Source organism: Leopardus geoffroyi, chromosome A3 (assembly GCF_018350155.1).
Source record: "Leopardus geoffroyi isolate Oge1 chromosome A3, O.geoffroyi_Oge1_pat1.0, whole genome shotgun sequence".
NCBI classification, from domain to species: Eukaryota; Metazoa; Chordata; class Mammalia; order Carnivora; family Felidae; genus Leopardus; species Leopardus geoffroyi.
In genome coordinates, this window is record NC_059336.1 from 52302823 (window position 1) to 52323849 (window position 21027).

Sequence of the window (21027 nt, forward strand, 5' to 3'; positions counted from 1 at the left end):
CTTATTTCTTGATATCTCTGCTTAAGTTATCTGAATTTCTGTCCTCGCTCATTAATCCAGATGCACCTGTGCTCACAGACTCTGCCTTTCTCTGCTGCTACAGGTGATTATTTTGTCTGTGTGTTTGTGCAGCACTGGCCAATTGTTCCACTTTTGCATTTCATCCTACACCTCTCACGTACTCAAGAATCAGTGCAGCAAAGCTCCCTCTTTCTTGTGCAGCAAATCCCCCTCTCTAATGGAGTTTTCTTTTTTCTTTCTTTCCTTTTTTTTTTTTAAAGTTTATTTATTTATTCTGAAAGAGAGAGTGAGAGTGGGGAGGGGCAGAGAGAGAGGGAGAGAAAGAGAATCCTAAGCAGGTTCTGTACTGTCAGCATGGAGCCCGATGCAGGGCTTGAACTCATGAACACGTGAGATCATGACCTGAGCTGAAATCAAGAGTTGGCCACTCAACTGACTTGAGTCACCCAGGTACCCAGTGGAAGCACCAAAGAGGATGGGAAAGGTCATAAAAGGATTGCTGAAACAGCACACAAACAAAAAAAGGCAAACCACCACACTTCCCCTCTGGATACTGTCTCATCTCTTTTATAAGCAAATCCCTTTGTAAGCATGTGTACACATGCTCTCAAATTTGTTTTTTTTTTTTTGAACATATTTCATTCAGGCTCTGGCTTTAGCATATCACGGAAAAGGTTATCAAGTTACCAATGCCCTCTAGTTTGCTTAATCCAATGGTTAGTTCTTTGTACTGATGTTACTTTACCTATTCTAGCATTTGCCATGGTTAAATATTTTTTCCCTCTTTAAACACTTCTGTTACTTGCACTTCATCGATCTTAATTTCCAACACATTTTATGTTCTGGGTTTTCCCAACTCACTGGCCGCTCCTTCCCAATCTCCTGTGCTGTTCCCATCTTTCAGACTTTTAAATGACAGAGAATGGTCTCTGGTCTTCATATTTTTTCTACATTCACTTCCTTGGTGATCTCCATCTCATGGCTTTTAACTGTTCTGTTAACTACAACTTTTTACCTCAGATCTAGCTCTCTCCCCATAACTCCAGATTTGCATATTTAGTAGTCTACCTGACATCACCATCTGAGTTGTTAAATTTGTCTCAAACCGAGTTCCTAATCTCATTTTTAACCCCACTTGTCCCAGTCATCCACTATAAGAAAACTAGCATTCATTTAAAAATCTTCCAGCTTCCCCTGCTACCTCTCCCTCACTAGACTAACTAGACACTAAATTGAAGATTTATGGGCACATTACTTAACACTTCTAAGTATTTGTCTCTTATTTTTAAATGGGAATAAAATAGCTACTCCATAATGTTACTATGACAAAGATGTGTATAGGACAAAGTCTCAACTTCTTTGCACACATTCTAGTGCTTTTGTGGTCATACTCCTGCCTCTCTAGGAACTTCTTGGTATGCTCCTTGATGTTATGTATGTTGATATTCACACACCTGCCATTCTCTCCTGCCAGAATACCTTTCTTCTCATGTCAAATTTCTCATTCTTCAACACAAAAGTATAGCCTATTCTGTGATGTTTTTCCTACCTGAAGACAGACAGCTGATCATGCCTTCCTGTACTTCCAGCATTACACCTTGTCGACACTTCAAACTACTACAAGAACAGCCCCTCTGGCACTTGGCTCTTTGAAGACATGGTCTGTATTTTAATCACTTGCTATTACTAGTGCCTATCTAGCTAGGCATTCAAATAAACTTTGCTAAATAAATGAAAAATCCCCAAACCATCATGGAACCATTTATAAATGGAATCACATCAGTCCTTTAGATTAAACAATTATGCCTTCCTGTACTTCCAGCATTACACCTTGTCGACACTTCAAACTACTACAAGAACAGCCCCTCTGGCACTTGGCTCTTTGAAGACATGGTCTGTATTTTAATCACTTGCTATTACTAGTGCCTATCTAGCTAGGCATTCAAATAAACTTTGCTAAATAAATGAAAAATCCCCAAACCATCATGGAACCATTTATAAATGGAATCACATCAGTCCTTTAGATTAAACAATTAAACAAGAGAGTGGTAATTTTGGAAAGGAAGGCAAACAGATGGCAGAGAAGCAAAAATGGGGGCATTAGAGACAGCTAGTTATCATGATTTAACAACTCATTAATCAGCTACATTTCTCAATGTATTCTAACTCTAGAAGAATCTGTGTAATTCATTGTGACAACATATACAAAACCATACTTACCTATCTTTTCTTCCAACTCTTTTACTAAAGAAGGTTGATCATTTTCTACAGGTGATTTCTCTAAGGAATCCTAGATTTTATACGAAAAACAAAAAGAAAATCACTTCATTTCCCATGATGAACTAATTGGCCATCATATCAAGCATGAGAAAATCCTAATTAAAGAAAATTCACACAAAAAGCAATTTGATGAGCAGTCTTTTTCTTACCTTGATAGACCAAGTAATACTGACCTTATGCATATAGAATTTACTGTAAAAAAACAGTAGTATCCAAGGCCAAGGTGAACAACCTGACACATACCAAACACATAATGCAATAAAGAAAAGATTAAATGATTATAGTTTATCATACTTCCACAAATTTTGGACAAAAATCTAAAATTTTGGCTAAAGTTAAATACCACAATAGCCCACTTTTCTGCTCAATAGTGCTCTTTAAGAAAGGTAAAATGTATATCACACCAGAATGAAATTCTAGTTTTTTCATGTTGTAGTTTTGATGTTGACTAGTTATGCAATTTTGACCAAGACATTTAACCCCTTAATCATTTAATCTTATGCCAGATCAAGATTCTAAAATGATCTAAAACCAAAAAGTGACCAATATGGATACAGAATACGTAACATGAAAATGTTTAATGTACTTTTCAAAAAACAATTTACTTCTGACCTAAAAGTGTAAAAATTTAATGTATGTATTTTCTAGTCTAATACTAGAACTAAGAATTTATTTAAATTAATAAAATTGAAATAATAGTACCTTTAATAACAACAACTCTGCTCTCACGTCCTGCAATTCAGCTTCTTTTTGTTCCTGCGATAGCCTCAGGTTTTCAAGCTCCCTTACAAAAGACTGTTCTTTTTCATTTTGGGTTTTATTTTTGCTATGTAAATTTTGAGAGGCTTCTTCAACTTGACTTAAAAGATTCTGATTTTCAAGCCTTGTTTTTTCATTAGCATTCTTCATTTCTAGAAGATCAGACTGCAAGGCCTCTTTATGTGACAGGGTTTCTTCTAATTCTTTCCTTAAGAGAACTTTCTCTTGTTCATGGTCTCTTAGTAGAGACTGAAGCTCTTCATGCTGAACTGCATTCTCTTCTTGAAGGCACTTAATCTTTTTTTCTAACTCTGCTACCCTTTCATCATACTGAAATATCAAGTTGTGTTTTTCCTCATTGATTTTAGCTAAGGATTCACCTACAGCTTGTAAGATATTTACAACATCTTGCTCTTCATCTTCTTCTGAAACTTTTGACTCCATCTGCTTCAGAAAACCATATAACTGAGTTTTGACAAATAACTTCTGAACCTGCTCATTTTCAAACAGTGTACTTAAATTATCTCGTTCTGCAATTGTTACCTGAAGTTTCTTTTCTAATTCAGAAATGTGTTCCTTAAGCATAACATCTTCTTTTTGGGACAGGAGAACTTCCAAATCCCTATTCAACTCGTTCTTTTCTGAACTTAATCTATTATTTTCCTCATAAAGAGACTTAACTTCAGATGATAGTGCTTCCTGGTCCTCAGAGACAGTTTTTAATTGAACCATAAGTTTTTCTAGTTTTTGGTTATTTTGATCCTTTTCTTTTAAAGTTTCTTCTAGTTCTCCTCTTAATTCATTTACCTTTTGTTCCAGTTCACTGTTGCAGTGGCTAGTTTGCTCTACTTTTCCCCTAAGTTCTACAATCAATCTTTCTTCCCTTTCACATTTTTTATGGAGATTATCCATCTCTTCATGAGAAGTTTTTATTTTACTTATGAAATCATTTTTTTCCTCAGTGAGGGAACTTATCTTTGCTTCAAGTTCTTGTAACATGGTATCTCTCTGACTGAGACTAACTAAACACACTTCATTCTTTTCTTGAAGACTTTTTATGGTATTTTCAAGTTCTGGCACTAATTCTTGTTGGGACAATTTTTCATTTTCTCTCTGGAGACGATTCACAGTTTCAAGAAGAGCATCTTTTTCATTAAAGGCAGTTCTGAGTTTCTGCTGAAGTTCGTTAACATCAGATGCTTGCTGTTGCTTCATTGATTCAAACTCTTGACTTATTTTCCCAGCGGATTCCCCCAGTTCTGTTTGTAAGATCTCCATAATCTCCCTCAGACTCTCATAATTTAAAATTGCTTCTTGCTTTTCTTGCTGTAGGTTTTCACACTGCTCCTTAAGACCTTGTATTTCAAACATTAGTGTTAATTTTTCTTTTTCTGAACCTGACAAAAATGTCTCCGTTAGTTCTGATATTTCTTTTTGATGCTGTTCCTTAAGTCTCTGTACTTCTTTGTTATGTTGTTCTACAATATAGCAAAATTGTTTGTTTGAATCTTCTAGTTCAGATTTTAATTTTTCAATTACACAGCTCTGTTCTTCTTTAGCTAGCAATAATTCATTAATTTTAAACTCTAAGTCTTCCCGTTCATGAAAAAACTCATCCTTTATATGTTGTGCATCAAGTTCAAGTTTTAATTTAAGATTATTCATGTAAGTTACCTCATCTTTTAAGATACTATGTTGAGACTCCAGTTCTTTTAAGGTGTTTTCTAAGTGTTTGATTTTTTCGTTTACTACTTGTTCTACAAAAGTTTCTTCTTGTAAGAGCATAGGACACATCTGATTTTCGTGGTTTGCATCTGGCACATTCTCTAAGTTTTCTAATTCACATTCATATTTCTCCTGAATGTTCTTCACACTTGCTTCACATTGTCTGACTAAATTCTCCTTCAGCTGGTTTAAATTACTCACTTCTGCTTCCCGTTCTTTTGCAGATGCTTCTATTTGGCACATCAAATCTTTCACCTCTTCTTGGTGTGCAACTTTCAACTGCAAAAGCTCTTCTTGCAAACTATTAATATCTTTTTGGTAACGCTGGGAATTAGCCTCAATGACTTCTTGGAGATGCGTAATTTCTTGCTCCTTTTCATTTGTGGCAGTGCTTAATTGTTTTTGCAGATATAAAATTTGTTCCTCAAAGACTGGCTTGATGTTCTGAATCTCCTCTTGTAGTTTTTTAACATAATCTTCACAGTTACCCTGAAATTTAAGTTGTTCGGAAAGTTCTAATTGTTTTTTTGTTGCTTCTTCCAGTTCCTTTTGCAAGCTAGCTTTATCTTCACTGTGTTTGGAATGTACGGCCATTAATTCATTTTTCAGATTTTCAATTTCTTTCACATAGTTTCCTTGTGATTGTTCAAATTCCTTGTGCACATCTTCCATCTTAGTAATAGAATCCTATTATAAAAATCAGCACACAAAAATACCTAATTAAGACAAAAGAAATGCCTGCCTTCAGGAAAAATATTAGCCACAGGCTAACTGGAGAGAAAAGAAAGTGAGCAAAAATGTACATAGAACAATATGACACTGAGACTCCCAAGAATTCTGTTCAGGCTGCAACTACCTTAAGTATCATACTGCACGTTGCAGTACTAAATGTGTTATTCAGGGTAATAACTAAAATCTAAGAAATCTCTGGATTTAATTTCCTTTTAAAAAGGGATAAATTACGGAAGTTATATTGAGTCACAAAGTTTTAATGAGTTATCTCCTGAGTTGAACAATAGGGGACTTTTGGGGAAAATCAGCCCAGACCCAATAGGCAATTGACTATTCCAGAACTGAACAATGATTCATTTAGAGTATGTGTGAGAGTCAACTTACTTAAACAAGTACTTTTTCACAAAACAAGTAATTTTTAATAATTCTCATTAAAGAGTAACATTACAGCAATAAAGAGGATTAAGAAATGCAAAAACTAAATGCTAGTTCTATCTCTATGTAGATGAGGGATTTCAGTTGTTTTTCTTTTTTAGATATTAATTTGTTGTAAATTATTAAAGTCATCAAATCATATGCTTGTTAAGATTTTAGCTCTAAAATTCATGACTATAATAAATAAATAAAAAAACCAAACATTAAATTGTTGCCTTACCTCAACCTCTTGCTTCATTTTAATATTTTCTTTCTTCAGATAAAGACACTGTTGCTCACTCTCTGCTTTTTCCAGAAGAAGAGCATCCAGACGTTCAGTCAATGCCTGTTTTGGAGCAGGGTGATTTGTTTGCCAGAGGTTAAAAATGGTGGATTGAACACATGCGTAATTTTTTCTTCACCATTTCCAAACCACACTGAAGTAAGAATAAAAGACTTAAAAAGGTCTATACGTAAGAACAAAGAGAAAAGGAGAAAATAATTAAGGACTATGGGAAATTTCACCATATTTTTGAAAAACTGAAAAGTGGAGGAAGAACTGAATTAGAAAGAGGAAGAAAAGTAAAACTTACAGTGTCTTCACAGGGAAACACACGAGAAGCTGGCAAATACTCTAGTAAATTAAATGTCCAGAAATTGGAGGCCCTAGATATTGTTGAGGGAAGTATAATGTGTGGGATTCAAAAACTGGGGATTGGTTGACAATATGAATAGGGAGGATGAGAATAAAAGGCAAGAAATCACCCCTGTCCCATCTTCCTCAGAGACAGGTTTGTTCTCTGCAGAAATTTAACAGGATAGAAAGTAAATGAAATGGAAACTAGATCAACAAGAGTAAGTAAAACTTCTAGCAAGACTGATTAAGAGAAGACAGAAGTCACAACAATAAAAATAAAAAGGAAACATATCTACATATAAATCAGAGATTAAACAGCTAAGAGAATATTATGAACAATTATTTGGCAATGACATTAAAAACTGAAATGAAAGGAATAAAAATATAGCTTTATTAACTCAAGAAAAAAAATTAAAAAGCCTAATACTGTAACAATTTAAAAATTAAACTAGTGGTTTAAAAACTGTCCACCTAAGGTGACAGAAGGAATAGTTTTACAGGTGAATTCTATCAAATTTTCAAAGAACAGATTATCCCAATTACATATGAACTTATTCAGACAAAATAAGAAGCAGATTCCGTTATTCTACAAAATTTGCATAACATGATACAAATATCGAAAGACTTTACAAACAGGAAAATCACAAATCCAATTCATCATGAATCCAGATTAAGTTAAACCTAAATGTTTAAAATCTATAAAAATGTTAAAATCTTAAATAAATTAGTCTACTATCACTCTATATCTGTCTACTTCTGAACTTATGTAAAGTAATAAAAACAAACCAAACAACAGATGTAGAAAATTTAGAGTTCTATATCAAGTTATAGCTATTATTCAAACACAGGTAGAATAAAGCCATTTTAAAATATGGGATGACATCTTCCTCCCATACATCCCTTCTTAGGATGCTACAGAAGGGCATACTCTATGAAGATGAGGTTAACTACCAAAGTGAATAACATGTCACTTAGCAAATGGGGGGTCAATATAGAAAAGCAGTGTAAAAATTCACAGGATCATGGCACAAGGCCATTTCCAGGAAAACTGGGTGGCAGACCTAGAGAACAACCAGAACAAATTAATGCAGGACAGAAGGCTTTAGAAGGGGGGTGGGGGGGTCCAGGAAAAAACAGTAAAGATGATCTGATCTATCTGATCAATGGAAAGTAGGAGTTACTGGGAAAGATAGCAAAATTTTCATATGCTGTTAACAGTAAGTTAATAGCTAAATGTCTAAAATGGATAAATCAAGGAATAGCAGTGTAACTGTATTATTTAGAAATACAGAAATAATTTCTAGAAGTTATTAGTGTTTTAATAAGTTATTTAGTTATTAGCATTATTTGTAAATTATGTGCACAGATTACTTTGGTTAAAACAATTTTAGTTTTAAAATTAGCTTTTTCACATTACATAGAATATTGCAATATAAACTTCTGATTGGTAAATATCAGGGCAATCCTAAATACATTCACTGATTTTAGGGGATATATACAGGTCATTAACTGAAAACAGCTATAAAAAATCTTGAAGATTAGAGGCACAGATTCACAGTTATTTCTTAGGAAATACAGACTTGATTCCAGCAAAGAGATAATAACAAGAGTGACAGTACTAGAAATTTCATTATCTTAACATGCAATTTCACCTCCCCCTTGCATTTGGAAGCAGCATATAACTTCATATACCTTCAAATTTTGACATGGAAAATACGATTATTCCTCTTCTAAAAATGAAAGTCAAATACATCAGCTTTGAATAAAACTTTAGATGTATCCCAATGTGGTAGAAGATAACTACTAGAAATAAGATGACTACTAGAAATTTAGAAAATTTAGAAAAGCATGGAAAAAAACATTACAAAGCTTTGAGAAACAAAAGAAACTCTAAAGATTAGACCAAATGGGTGGGGAGGGTACATTTAGTTAGCATTAGGGGCCTGTAAGTAAGAATAAGCAATTCAGGTTCTTCAACAGATAAACAAGATAAAAACAATACCCTGTGATCTGGCAAGATCATATAAAACAAAAAGAGAAAAGAGAGCCGGGTTAGGGAAGAGAAAGTGTACTGATAAACTGCAGCATTATCCTGAAGGAACTATAGTTCACTGGTGGCTGACACATGTACAGGATAAAGGAAACAGGAAAACTGAAGAGTCTCTAAAGTTAAAAGGTCTGAAAAACAGTGCTGTCACTGGTTGTCCAGTAAAAGGGATTTGGCCATGCTAAACACAAAGAAAAGACAAGAGAAATGGGTGAATATTTAAATCTTTCCCCAAACAGCTAGAGATTCAACTGTGAGATGTGGGTCAGTAATCACATCCAGGTATATATATCTATTTATAGATTTTATGCATCCATTGGCCTAAAAATCACCATCAAATTCCTGAGCACGGGTTTTCTGAGGGGGAGAGGGAAGAGCAGGGCTGAGATTAAGGCAGCGCCTTAATTACAGAGTGTGTGCGATGGAAAATAGAAGAGAGTACCACTCATTTCACACAGAAAGAGAGGTAAAAAACTTAACCAAGGGCAGAGAGGAAGTGGAAAAACAGAGGCAAAAGCCAGACAGCGCTCTGGCACATTGACAGCTTTAAAGGAAATTTGATTTGTTATTACACATTTCCTCTAAGTAAATAAATAAAAATTAAAGCAATATTTGCAACTTTTGCATTACCTTAATAATATCACCAGTTCCTCCAGCAACAGGTTTTGTTTTGAATTCCTCAATTTCTTTCTCCAATTCTAAATAATTATTAAAAAAATTCCAGTTCAGAAATGAAGAGAATAATTATTGTCTAAAGTGGTAAGTACATTCTTTAAGAAAAAAAAAAAGACACTATAAATTAGAATAAAGCAGCAGATATTTTGAGAAAGTACTAATTTCACCCTATATTACCTTTTATTTTCCTTTTTTCTTACGGAAAATTCCAGACAAGTAAGAAAAGTAGAAAGGATAGTATGATTAATACCCCCATCACCTTAATTTAGCAATAATTACATGGACTCTTGTTTCATCCTGACCCGTATTTTTCCTTTTTCTTACCTATCTTGATATTTTTGATGCAAATCTGAGACATTATAGTATTTTACCTGTAAATAACTTCTTACTGTATAATCTTAAAGCAATAATTAACCTCATATTAAGCATAAATACTAACCTATTCCATCAACTCATGTCCAGGTCTGGAGCCTAGAACACGTTTCCAAATATATTTATTACTCTCTTTATCACAAACTGGCCCAATCTCCCTAAACACAATGCGACCTTTTCTAGTAGAAAATAAATCTTGGCTTTTAGCAATTAACATTTGTTAAGTCATTGGAAATTCATGACCTCACCACACATATTGAAAAGAATACTAATATCTACATTCTTTAGGAATATAAAGTTGAACAGGCAATCAATCAACTTCAACAAATATATTTCAACATTCCAGGAATGGAAATATTTTATTACTTTACTTGAGGCCTCTTTTTACTTCTTTGGGCTCACAATCTTCTATCTCTGACATTTCAACTGACTACCCTAGAAAAAAATGATTTATCTAGATCAATATACAATCCAAATCCAAAAAAATGCTTAATTTTAACCAAATTTTTCTTTAAGATCCTCTTCCTTGACTTTTATTATTTTATTATTTAAATTAGTTTAATAGTTCAAAAATAACTGCCGTTTAGAGATGTGTAATGGTAAAAAAAAAAAAAAAATCACAGGTAAATGGTTAGAATGTTAAATAATAATAGATTTCACACTGAGTAAGATTTTACTGGATTCACTGGTAAACAAAATAAGCCAATATACAACTAAAAACCTAGTATTTTAAATCATGATTCAATGAGATTATGGTAAAGATGAGTATTTTCAACTCAATACCTGTACATCGGGCTTTAGCTTTCTGTATTAGCATCATCTGCTTCTTGGCAAACTTGATAAGATCTTCCTTGGGCAAGGTTTCCAGCTGAAAGATGTAATGATATTACTAATTTGTTATAACTCATGTTCCTTTTAGACCACAAAAAAAGAAATATAATATCTTCTTAAAAACATCCTACTGAATAAATCTTCATGTCAACCAAACCATATTTTTTAAAAGTAGCAATTGCAACTTCAACTCAATAAATACCAGTTAAGGGACTGCTATGAAATATAAAAAACAGCACATATCCTCTTACATAAATTCTTGTTTAGGTTAAGATACTTTCTGGGTTTTGATTTAATTGTAAAATTAGGGGACTGGGACTAATTCTACTTAACGTTCCTTGGAGCTGTAAAATTATTCAAGGCTGAAATGTCTTTGGCTACCTGAAAATATGTAAGCATAAATATAGCAACAAGACAAATCAGGGTGCATTTAGTCTTTTTAAGAAATCAGGGAAATTACTTAACCTCTGGGCTCAGTTTTCTCATCTGTAAAATTGGGATAACAAAAGTACTTGTCTCATGGTTACCATGAAGCTTAAATGATGAAGTAACTGTTCAGGGAAGTACTGAAAACTTAGTATGCAAGCAATAAACCACTATCTTTTTAGAATCATGGAATGTTAAACGTTGTACCAGACCATAAAAATTACCTAATTCAACCTTTTTTTCATACTGTAGGAGTAACCTACAGAATTGAGTCCGTTGACTCCTACTTAGTGTCACTGCTCTTTCCACTACACTATATAAATCCTCATAGATTAATGTTTGAAAAATTACAGAATCTCTCAGCCGTGCTAACCAGGAGCAGGAAGTAAACAAGGTCCACTCCTTTCACACCATGAAACTTAAAAAAAAAAAAAAAAAAAAAAAAAGATAACAGATTGGTTACTGTGTCAGTTAGAATCGAGAGCCCTTGGGGAAGGGTTTCTTTTAAATAGGCCACCCTCCTACCCATGCCAAAGTTTTCCATTCATCACCCTTCCACTCTTCAGTGAATTGGCTAGTCAAGTACTGTATTCTCTTCACCTTAGATTTCCCGGTCCCAGGGGTGGCTGGTGAAGCCACCCCATCTTGAACAGGATCCTGCAAAACAAAATCAAACCCACGTATCAAGAACTCTTCTAATCTCAGATAGAACGCTGGAACCTTTACAGGTAAAGCCTCTCCGTGGAATCAAGTGTAGGAAACTCCTATGTGAGTTAGGGAAGGTGGGGGTCTGTCGCTGTGGCAAATCATATACAATCTGGCTCTAAGGAGCCAGGTAATCTAGGGACTGAGTTTGGGGCAGTAGGGGCAGAGACCGGAGCAGCGCAGGGCTGCGGGGCGCAAAGGGCAAGCTGCCAAGAACTCACACGGCGCCCATCCCCGTGTCTCAAACCGCGGCTCGGGAAGGCCCCGCGGGGAGATGGTGGGCCCCGGTCCCAGTCCGGTCGCCCAAGCAGCGTTACCTCCATGGCAGCCGGCCTGCAGTGGCCACGCAGCCCCGCTGCCCCGCAACCCCACAGCCCAGCCGCCGCCGACTCCGCACTTCCGTCTGCTGTCGCCTCCGACGTACCCTCGGCTGCAGGTTAAAGGTCGCGCTTCTCCGTGGCTACCCGCCACCCCCCGCGTCTCCATGGCTACCGTCTGGTGGCGCTTCCGCTTCCGCTTCTCCTCCGGGAGGCGGGTCCCTGCGCGCGCCTTGCCCCGCCATCTGCCAGCTCCGCCCGACTCCCTGGCCTAACCCGGGGTGGGGGAGGTTTCTGCACGTTCCGGTGGGCGGGGGGGACAAACCCTGGTGTTGGGTGTCACAAACCCTGGTAGGTTTGAATCCTGCCACTGCTATGTTTTAGTAGCTGTGAGAATTGGGCAAATCACCCCTGAGACCCTCGTTTTCCATACCTTAAAATGCTGTTAGGATGATGGGAGTACTGTATTGAGGGTCAGGTACCCCCAAAAGGCCAGTTACCTTACTCTTTAAAAAAAAATTTTTTTTTAACGTTTATTTATTTTTGAGAAAAAGAGACAGAGCACAAGCAGGGGAGGAGCAGAGAGAGGAAGACAGAATTGGAAGCAGGCTACAGGCTCTGAGCTGTCAGCACAGAGCCTGAGGCAGGTCTCGAATTCATAAACCGTGAGATCGTGACCTGAGCCAAAGTTGGTCCCTTAACCTGAGCCACCCAGGCGCCTGGTCAGTTACCTTACTCTTTATGGAAAGCCTCAGATGCCTGTCAGATAGCTGTTTTCAAGAGGATTCTTAGGCAGATGCCGTCCAGCAGGGTGCCCTGTGAGTTCTCTCCGAAGCTGATGGAGCCAAGGATGCGGCCTCCCGAAGCAGGCATTTTTTGGCTCTCAAGGCTGTGAGGAGGTCCCCAGGGGAGCTTTTGTCCAAGGAGGCTTTGAACCCTTGCTGATGTGGGAAGCAAGAGAGACGGCCTCTCTCAGGGCCAAGATGGAGGAACAGAGATGGTGAGAGACAGCACCTTATGTGGAACTAATGGGTTGTTTGTTGGTGCTTCCCCATCCCACAAGGAGTGTTCCCAGTGTACATTCTTGCCTTGATCTGACCTAAGGGAAGCAGCATTCAGTCTTTAACCATTAAATGTGATGTTAGCCATAGGTTTTAATACTGATATCCTTTATCAACTCTCTGTACGTGCAATAATAACAATAATAATACTCCCTTTTAAAAAACATTATGTCTTGATTATGAACATAAAATTTTGGTCTGATGAAATTAAAAATATGATTTTCCTCAGTCCACTATACTTCTGAAAATGCTCATGTTCATGTTGTGTCCCCTTCATCTCTCTCCTATTTTGTGTACTGTTTGATGACATTCTGATTGCATTTAAGTCTTTTAAGTGAGGGCCCAAAAGTTATGGTTTATGGTTTTGTTTATTGGGGGCCTCTGTTCCACTGTGGTAGCATGGCCTAGGAGATGACCACATCCTTTTATCTCTGTCTTTCTCTTTCTCTCTCAAATATATGGTTAACCCCTCCTGGATATACATCATCAATCCTCAACAATTGACAATGCATGGCTAGTCTCATTTCACTTTTACTCACATTTACCATATCCTTAATTCTCCTACATTATTTTGAAATAAATCCCAGGGAGCATATCATTTAATTTATAATATTTCTGAATGTATTTGTAAAATACTTTTTTTTTTTAAAAGTGGACAAATACTATTATGATACAATAAACAGAATTATTAATATCATTGCATATACAATTAATGTTCACGTTGGCCAAAGTAGTCCTTTTAGAATTTGATTGTTTGATTCAGAATATTAACACCCATTCTTTGCAACTGGTTTATATGTCTCTCTCTCTTTTTTTAATTTTGAAGAAGGTATTATAATATCTTTTATTTTGTTATTATTATTATTATTTTTATTTTTATTTACATCCAAGGTAGTTAGCATATAGTGCTATAATGATTTACAGAGTAGATTCCAGTGATTCATCCCCTATGTATAACACCCAGTACTCATCTCAACAAATGTCCTCCTTAATGCCACTTTACCCATTTAGCCCATCCCTCCACCCACAACCCCTCCAGTAGCCCTCAGTTTTTTCTCTGTATTTGAGAGTCTCTTATGTTTTGTCCCCCCTCCTTGTTTTTATATTATTTTTGCTTCCCTTCCCTATGTTCATCTGTTTTGTATCTTAAATTCCTCTTATGAGTGAAGTCATATGGTGTTTGTCTTTCTCTGATTGGCTAATTTCACTTAGCATAATACCCTCTAGTTCCATCCATGTAGTTGCAAATGGCAAGATTTCATTCTTTTTGATTGCCGGGTAATACTCCATTGTATATATATACCACCTCTTCTTTATCCATTCATCCATGGATGGACATTTGGGCTCTTTCCATACTTTGGCTATTGTTGCTAGTGCTACTATAAACATTGGGGTGCATGTGCCCCTTCAAAACAGCATACCTGTATCCCTTGGATAAATACCTAGGAGTGCAATTGCTGGATCCTAGGGTAGTTCTATTTTTAATTTTTTGAGAAACCTCCATACTGTCTCCCGGAGTGACTGCACAGTTTGCATTCTTACCAGCAGTGGAAAAGAGATCCTCTTTCTCTGCTTCCTTGCCAACATGTGGTGTTGCAGGTAGTATCTCATTGTGGTTTTGATTTGTATTTCCCTGATAATGAGTGATGTTCAGCATTTTTTTATGTGTCTGTTGGTTGTCTGGATGGCTTCTTTGGAGAAATGTCTATTCATGTCTTTTGCCCATTTCTTCACAGGATTATTTGTTTGGTTTGGTTTGGTTTTTTTTTTTTTTTTTAAATTTTTTTTTTTTTTTCAACGTTTATTTATTTTTGGGACAGAGAGAGACAGAGCATGAACAGGGGAGGGGCAGAGAGAGACAGAGACACAGAATCGGAAACAGGCTCCAGGCTCTGAGCCATCAGCCCAGAGCCCGATGCGGGGCTCGAACTCACGGACCGCGAGATCGTGACCTGGCTGAAGTCGGACGCTTAACCGACTGCGCCACCCAGGCGCCCCTGGTTTGGTTTTGTTTTGATGTTGAGTTTGATAAATTCTTCATAGATTTTGGATACTAACCCTTTATCTGATAGGTCATTTGCAGATATCTTCTCGCGTTCCATTGATTGCCTTTTAGTTTTGCTGATTGTTTCTTTTGCTGTGCAGAAGCTTTTTATCTTGATGAGGTCCCAATAGTTCATTTTTACTTTTGTTTCCTTTGCCTCTGGAGACGTTAGATACGAAGTTGCTGCAGCTGAGGTCAAAGAGGTTTTGCCTGTCTTCTCCTTGAGGATTTTGATGGCTTCCTCTCTTACATTTAGGTCTTTCATCCATTTTGAGTTTATTTTTGTGTATAGTGTAAGAAAGTGGTCTAGGTTCATTCTTCTGTATGTCGCTGTCCAGTTTTCCCAGCAGCATTTGCTTTATTCCACTGAGTATTCTTTCCTGCTTTGTCAAAGATTAGGTGGCCATACGTTTGTGGGTCCATTTCTGGGTTCTCTATTCTGTTCCATTGATCTGAGTGTCTGTTTTTGTTCCAGTGCCATCCTGTCTTGACGATTACAGTTTTGTAGTACAGCTTGAATTCTGGGATTGTGATGCCTCCTGCTTTGGTTTTCTTTTTCAAGATTGCTTTGGGTATTCAAGGTCTTTTCTGGTTCCGTACAAATTTTAGGATTGTTTGTTGTAGCTCTGTGAAGATGCTGGTGTTATTTTGATAGGTATGGCATTGAATATGTAGTATTGACATTTTAACAATATTTGTTCTTCCAATCCATGAGCATGGAATATTTTTCCATTTTTTTGTGTCTTCTTCAATTTCATTCATAAGCTTTCTGTAGTTTTCAGTGTATAGATTTTTCACCTCTTTGCTTAAATTTATCCCTAGGTGTCTTATGGTTTTTGGTGCAATTATGAGTGGGACTGATTCCCTGATTTCTCTTTCTGCTGGTTCATTATTGGTATATAGGAATGCAACCGATTTCTGTGCATTGATTTTATATCCTGCGACTTTGCTGTATTCATGGATCAGTTCTAGCAGTTTTTAGTGGAATCTTTTGGGTTTTTCATATAGAGTATCATGTTGTCTGTGAAGAGTGAAAGTTTGACTTCCTCCTCACCGATTTGGATGCCTTTTATTCCTTTGTGTTGTTTGATTGCTGAGGCTAAGACTTCCAATACTATGATGAATAACGGTGACGAGAGTGGACATCCCTGTCATGTTCCTGACTGTAGGGGAAAAGCTCTCAGTGTTTCCCCATTGAGGATGATACTAGCATTGGGTCTTTCATATATGGCTTTTATGATCTTGAGGTATGATCCTTCTATGCCTACATTCTTGAGGGTTTTTTTTTTCAAGAAAGAATGCTGTATTTTGTCAAATGCTTTCTCTGCATCTATTGAGAGGATCATGTGGTTCTTGTCCTTTCTTTTATTCATGTGATGTATCACATTGATAATTTTGCAGTTATTGAACCAGCCCTGCATCCCAGGTATAAATCCCACTTGGTCCTGGTGAATAATTCTTTTAATGTATTGTTGGATCTGTTTGGCTCATGTCTTGTTGAGGATTTTTGCATCCATGTTCATCAGGGAAATTGGTCTGTAGTTCTCCTTTTTATTGGGGTCTTTGATTTTGGAATTAAGGTAATGCTGGCTTTATAGAATATGTTTGGAAGTTTCCCCTCCATTTCTATTTTTTTGGAACAGTGTCAAAAGAATAGGTGTCAAATCTTTAAATGTTTGGTAGAAGTCCCCTGGAAAACCATCTTCCCCTCAACTCTTGTTTTTCAGCAGAATTTTGGTTATTAATTCAATTTATTTACTGGTTATGGGTCTGTTCAAAATTTTCTATTTCTTCTTATTTCAGTTTTGGTAGTTTATATGCTTCTAGGAATTTGTCCATTTTTTCCACATTGCCCATTTTATTGGCATATAATTGCCCATAATATTCTCTTATTGATCAAACTGGCTAGGGGTTTATCAATTTTGTTGATTTTTCCAAAGAACCAGCTCCTGGTGTCATTGATCTGTTCTACTGGGTTTTTTTTTTTTTTTGTTTGTTTGTTTTTGGCTTTGATAGCATTGATCTCTGTTCAAATCTTTATTATTTCCTGTCTTCTGCTGTTTTTGGGTTTTATTTGCTGCTCCTTTCCAGCTCTTTAGGGTTTAAAGTTAGGTTGTGTATCTGAGACCTTTCTTCCTTCTTTAGGAAGGCCTGGGTTGCTATATACTTCCCTCTTATGACCACCTTGGCTGTGTTCCAGAGGTTTTGGGCTGTGGTGTTATCATTTTCATTGGCTTCCATATACTTTTTAATTTCCTCTTTAACTTCTTGGTTAGTCCATTCATTCTTTAGTAGGATGGTCTTTGGTCTCCAAGTATGTTATCTTTCCAAATTTTTTCTTGTGGTTGATTTCGAGTTTCATAGCTCTGTGGTCTGAATATATGCACGCTATGATCCCGATCTTTTTGTACTTGTTGAGGGCTGATTTGTGTCCCAGTATGTGATCTATTCTGGAGAATGTTCCATGTGCACTGAAGAAGAATGTGTATCCTGCTGCTTTGGGATGGAATATTCCTAATATGTATGTTAAGTCCATCCAGTGCAGTGTGTCATTCAAAGCCATTGTTTCCTCATTGATTTTTTGCTTAGGCTACCTGTCCATTGCTGTAAGTGGGGTGTTGAAATCCCCTATTATTATGGTATTATTATCAATGAGTTTCTCTATGTTTGTGACTGATTTATATATTTGGTTGCTTCCATGTTTGGAATACATGTTTACAATTGTTAGGTCTTCTTGGTAGATAGACCCCTTAATTATGATATAATGCCCTTCTTCATCTCTTTTTACAGTCTTTATTTTAAAAACTAGATTGTCTGATATCAGTATGGCTACTCCGGCTTTCTTTTGGTGATCATTAGCATGATAGATGGTTCTCCATCCCCTTACCTTCAATCTGAAAGTGTCTGTAGGTCTATAGTGGGTCTCTTGTAAACAGCATATAGGTGGATCTTGTTTTCTTACCCATTCTGTTACCCTATGTCTTTTGATTGGAGCATTTAGTCCATTGACATTTAGAGTGAATACTGAAAGATATGAATTTATTGCCATTATGTTGCTTGTAGAGTTGGAGTTTCTGGTGGTGTTCTCTGGTCCTTTCTGATCTTACTTGCTTTTGGTCTTTTTTGTTATTTTCTTCTTTTCTTCCCTCCAAGTCCCCCTTAAAGTTTCTTGCAGTGCTGGTTTAGTGGTCATGAATACCTTTAGTTTTTGTTCATCTGGAAAACTTTTTACCTCTCCTTCTATTTAGAATGACAGCCTTGCTGGATAAAGAATTCTTGGCTGCATATTTTTTCTGATTCAGCACATTGAATATATCCTGCCACTCCTTTCTGGCTTGCCAATTTCTGTGGATAGTTCTGCTGCAAACCTGATCTGTCTTCCCTTGTAGGTTAAGGACGTTTTTCCCCTTGCCATTTAATGATTCTTTCCTTGCCTGAGATTTTTGTGAATTTGACTATGATATGCCTTGTTGATGGTCGGTTTTTGTTGAATCTAATGGGAGTTTTATGTGCTTCCTTGATTTTGATGTCTGTGTCTTTCCCCAGGTTAGGAAAGTTTTCCACTATGATTTGCTCACAAAAACCTTCTACTCCTTTTTTCTCTACTTCATCTCTTGGGATCCCTATGATTTGGATGTTATTCCTTTTTCATGAGTCACTGTGTTCTCTAATGCTCATATCGTGCTCTTTTGCCTTGGTTTCCTTCTTTTTTTCTGCTTCATTATTCTCCATAAGTTTGTCTTCTATATCACTGATTCACTACTCTGCTTCATCCATCCGTGCTGCCATGGCAGACATTTGAGATTGCAGCTCAGTTATAGCATTTTAAATTTTGTCCTGACTAGATTTTACCTCTTTTATCTCCACAGAAAGGGATTCTATGCTTTTTTCAACCCCAGCTAGTATTCTTATTATTGTGATTCTAAATTCTGGTTCAGACATCTTGCTTGTATCTGTGTTGATTAAGTCCCTGGCTGTCCTTTCTTCCTGTTCTTTCTTTTGGGGTGTATTCCTTTGTTTTGTAATTTTGAAGGAAGAAAAAGAATTAATAAATAAAAGTGAAAATAAATAAAAATAAAAACAACACAAAAAATCAAATAAAGGATGCTAGCTCCTAGGTATATTTCAGTCTGGTTTGAAGGATGTTTGATAGATTAGAGAAAAAAGGGAAAGAATGGAAAATAAAGAAAAAAGGTTAAAAAAAGGAAAATGTTAGAAATTTAAAAAAAATGAATGCAATAAAATAGAATCAAATGAAATGATGAACGTAAAATAGAACTAAAAAATTTACAAAAAAGTAAAAAATATTGTAGAAAAATTAAATCTTTTTCATAGAAACAGAAAATAAAAATAATTTTTTTCTCTTTCTGTATTCAAGAATAAGAAAAGAAAAAGAAAAAAAATTGAATAGATAGACCCATGAACAGAATGAAATACAATTGAAATTATGTCCAGTTTCCTCTAGAAGTCAAACTATGGAGCACTTTACAGTATGTAAACTAAGTAGGCAGAGAGATTTGTGGTGTTCCACTAGAGCGCTATGGCCCATTTGGGTGGGTCTCGGTTCAGCAGCTCCATTCTCCACTAGATGGAGCTGCTTAGTTAATTGGACTGGATCGTTATGTAGGTATACATGTGCATGCGCATGTGTGGGAGGGGTGAAAATGTCATCACCGAGCTACCCAGTCTCTAGTATCAGAACTCTGTGCTCTCACAGACTGGAAATCAAGCACCCCTTCTTTGTGTCTGGCTTCCATCCACTCCCTGCTTCTACACTGTCCATGACCAAGCTGTCAGCCTGCCAGGTGTCACCTCCCTCCTGAGTTTTATCTCAGATGGGACTGTGTTTCCAAACCTCACTTCTGAGTGCCCTGTGGCTTTGACCTGCTCAGACCCTCTGAGGGAGGGTTTGCTGAGCAGTGGCCGGAGGCCGGCCTGCCCCCAGGAATGTTTGCAAGACTGTGCTGCCACAGATGCACAGAAACTGCAGCTGGTGCCAGACTGCCCCAGAAAAAGTTTAGGGGATTGTGTAGCAGCAGCGTTTCAGAGATTATGGTAAATCACAATGCCCATCTGGCTCCAAGCTTCAGTGAACCCTTAATGTCCCTGTTTCAACACCAGTGAAAGTGGCTGTTCTCTGGGGTCTGCTGGAGGAGACTGTACTGCCTCTATCAAATGTCCTCCCAGCAGGGAAAAAGCCATTCCCCGTGTGGTCTGAGGACTCCTTGGACCTTGCTGTCTGCTCTTGGGCTTTGCTGTTCCCACTAGAACTCCTCCAGGTATTAAACTGTGGAATTTCAGACTCAACTCCCCTTTTTATGGCGTCTTAGTGGAATTTAGACTGTCTCCTTTATCCTCCCCCCCCCTTTTTGTTCAGTCCCTTGTAGTCCCTTTCTCCATTCTTCCTTTTTTGCTCACTCCACTCTCTTTCTCTCCAGCCGCTCTCAGGGGGCATAGAGCAATGCTTTTCCTGGACTCTTCTTCTGTTTCCATCCTCTCTCCACAGGCAAAAACAGCTCCCTACCCTCAACAGTTTCTCTCTCCCCAAGTTCACCTCTCTGCACCACGTACCTGCCAAGTTCTGTAGTTCAAGTTGTGCAGATTGTTGTGTTAATCCTCAGATCAGTTTTCTAGCTGTGCAAGATGGTTCAGTGTTGATTTGGCTGCATTTTAGGGATGAGGGATGCAAAAGAAAAGTTCCATGCTTCACTGCCCTCCTTCTGGATTTATATGTCTCTTAAGTTTCTTAATCTAAAGGTCTCCTCTGCCATCTATTCCTTTTTCCTTTCACTTATTAGAGAAATGGAGTCATTTATCCTAAACAGTTTCTTACAGTTGGATTTTTCTGATTGTGTCCCATTTACCATATTTCTTTTCCCTTTCTGTTTGCTATAAATTACTAGTTACATTTGAAGGTTTGTTTGTGTGTGTGCATGTGTGTGTGTGAGGAGTACTTGATAAGGGATGCTATGTACTTCTAC

At 37.0% G+C, this 21027-nt stretch overlaps 1 protein-coding gene across 2 annotated transcripts in view; it reads right to left on the minus strand.

The window, feature by feature from the left end:
- GCC2 (GRIP and coiled-coil domain containing 2) overlaps nt 1-12124 on the minus strand; it is a 66625-nt gene extending 54501 nt beyond the window's left edge. The window contains exons 1-7 of one of the 2 annotated variants that reach the window (XM_045445532.1): nt 11942-12124; nt 11520-11576; nt 10446-10530; nt 9246-9313; nt 6173-6277; nt 3004-5472; nt 2242-2311 (exon numbers count right to left, since the gene is read on the minus strand). In XM_045445532.1, coding sequence (XP_045301488.1) covers nt 2242-2311; nt 3004-5472; nt 6173-6277; nt 9246-9313; nt 10446-10530; nt 11520-11576; nt 11942-11947 — 2860 coding nt within the window. In that variant the 5' untranslated portion in view covers nt 11948-12124. Of the gene's footprint in view, nt 1-2241; nt 2312-3003; nt 5473-6172; nt 6278-9245; nt 9314-10445; nt 10531-11519; nt 11577-11845 lie in introns of both variants that reach the window. The other variant, XM_045445533.1, reaches the window with a different exon arrangement.
- Between the last annotated feature and the right edge of the window lie 8903 nt (nt 12125-21027).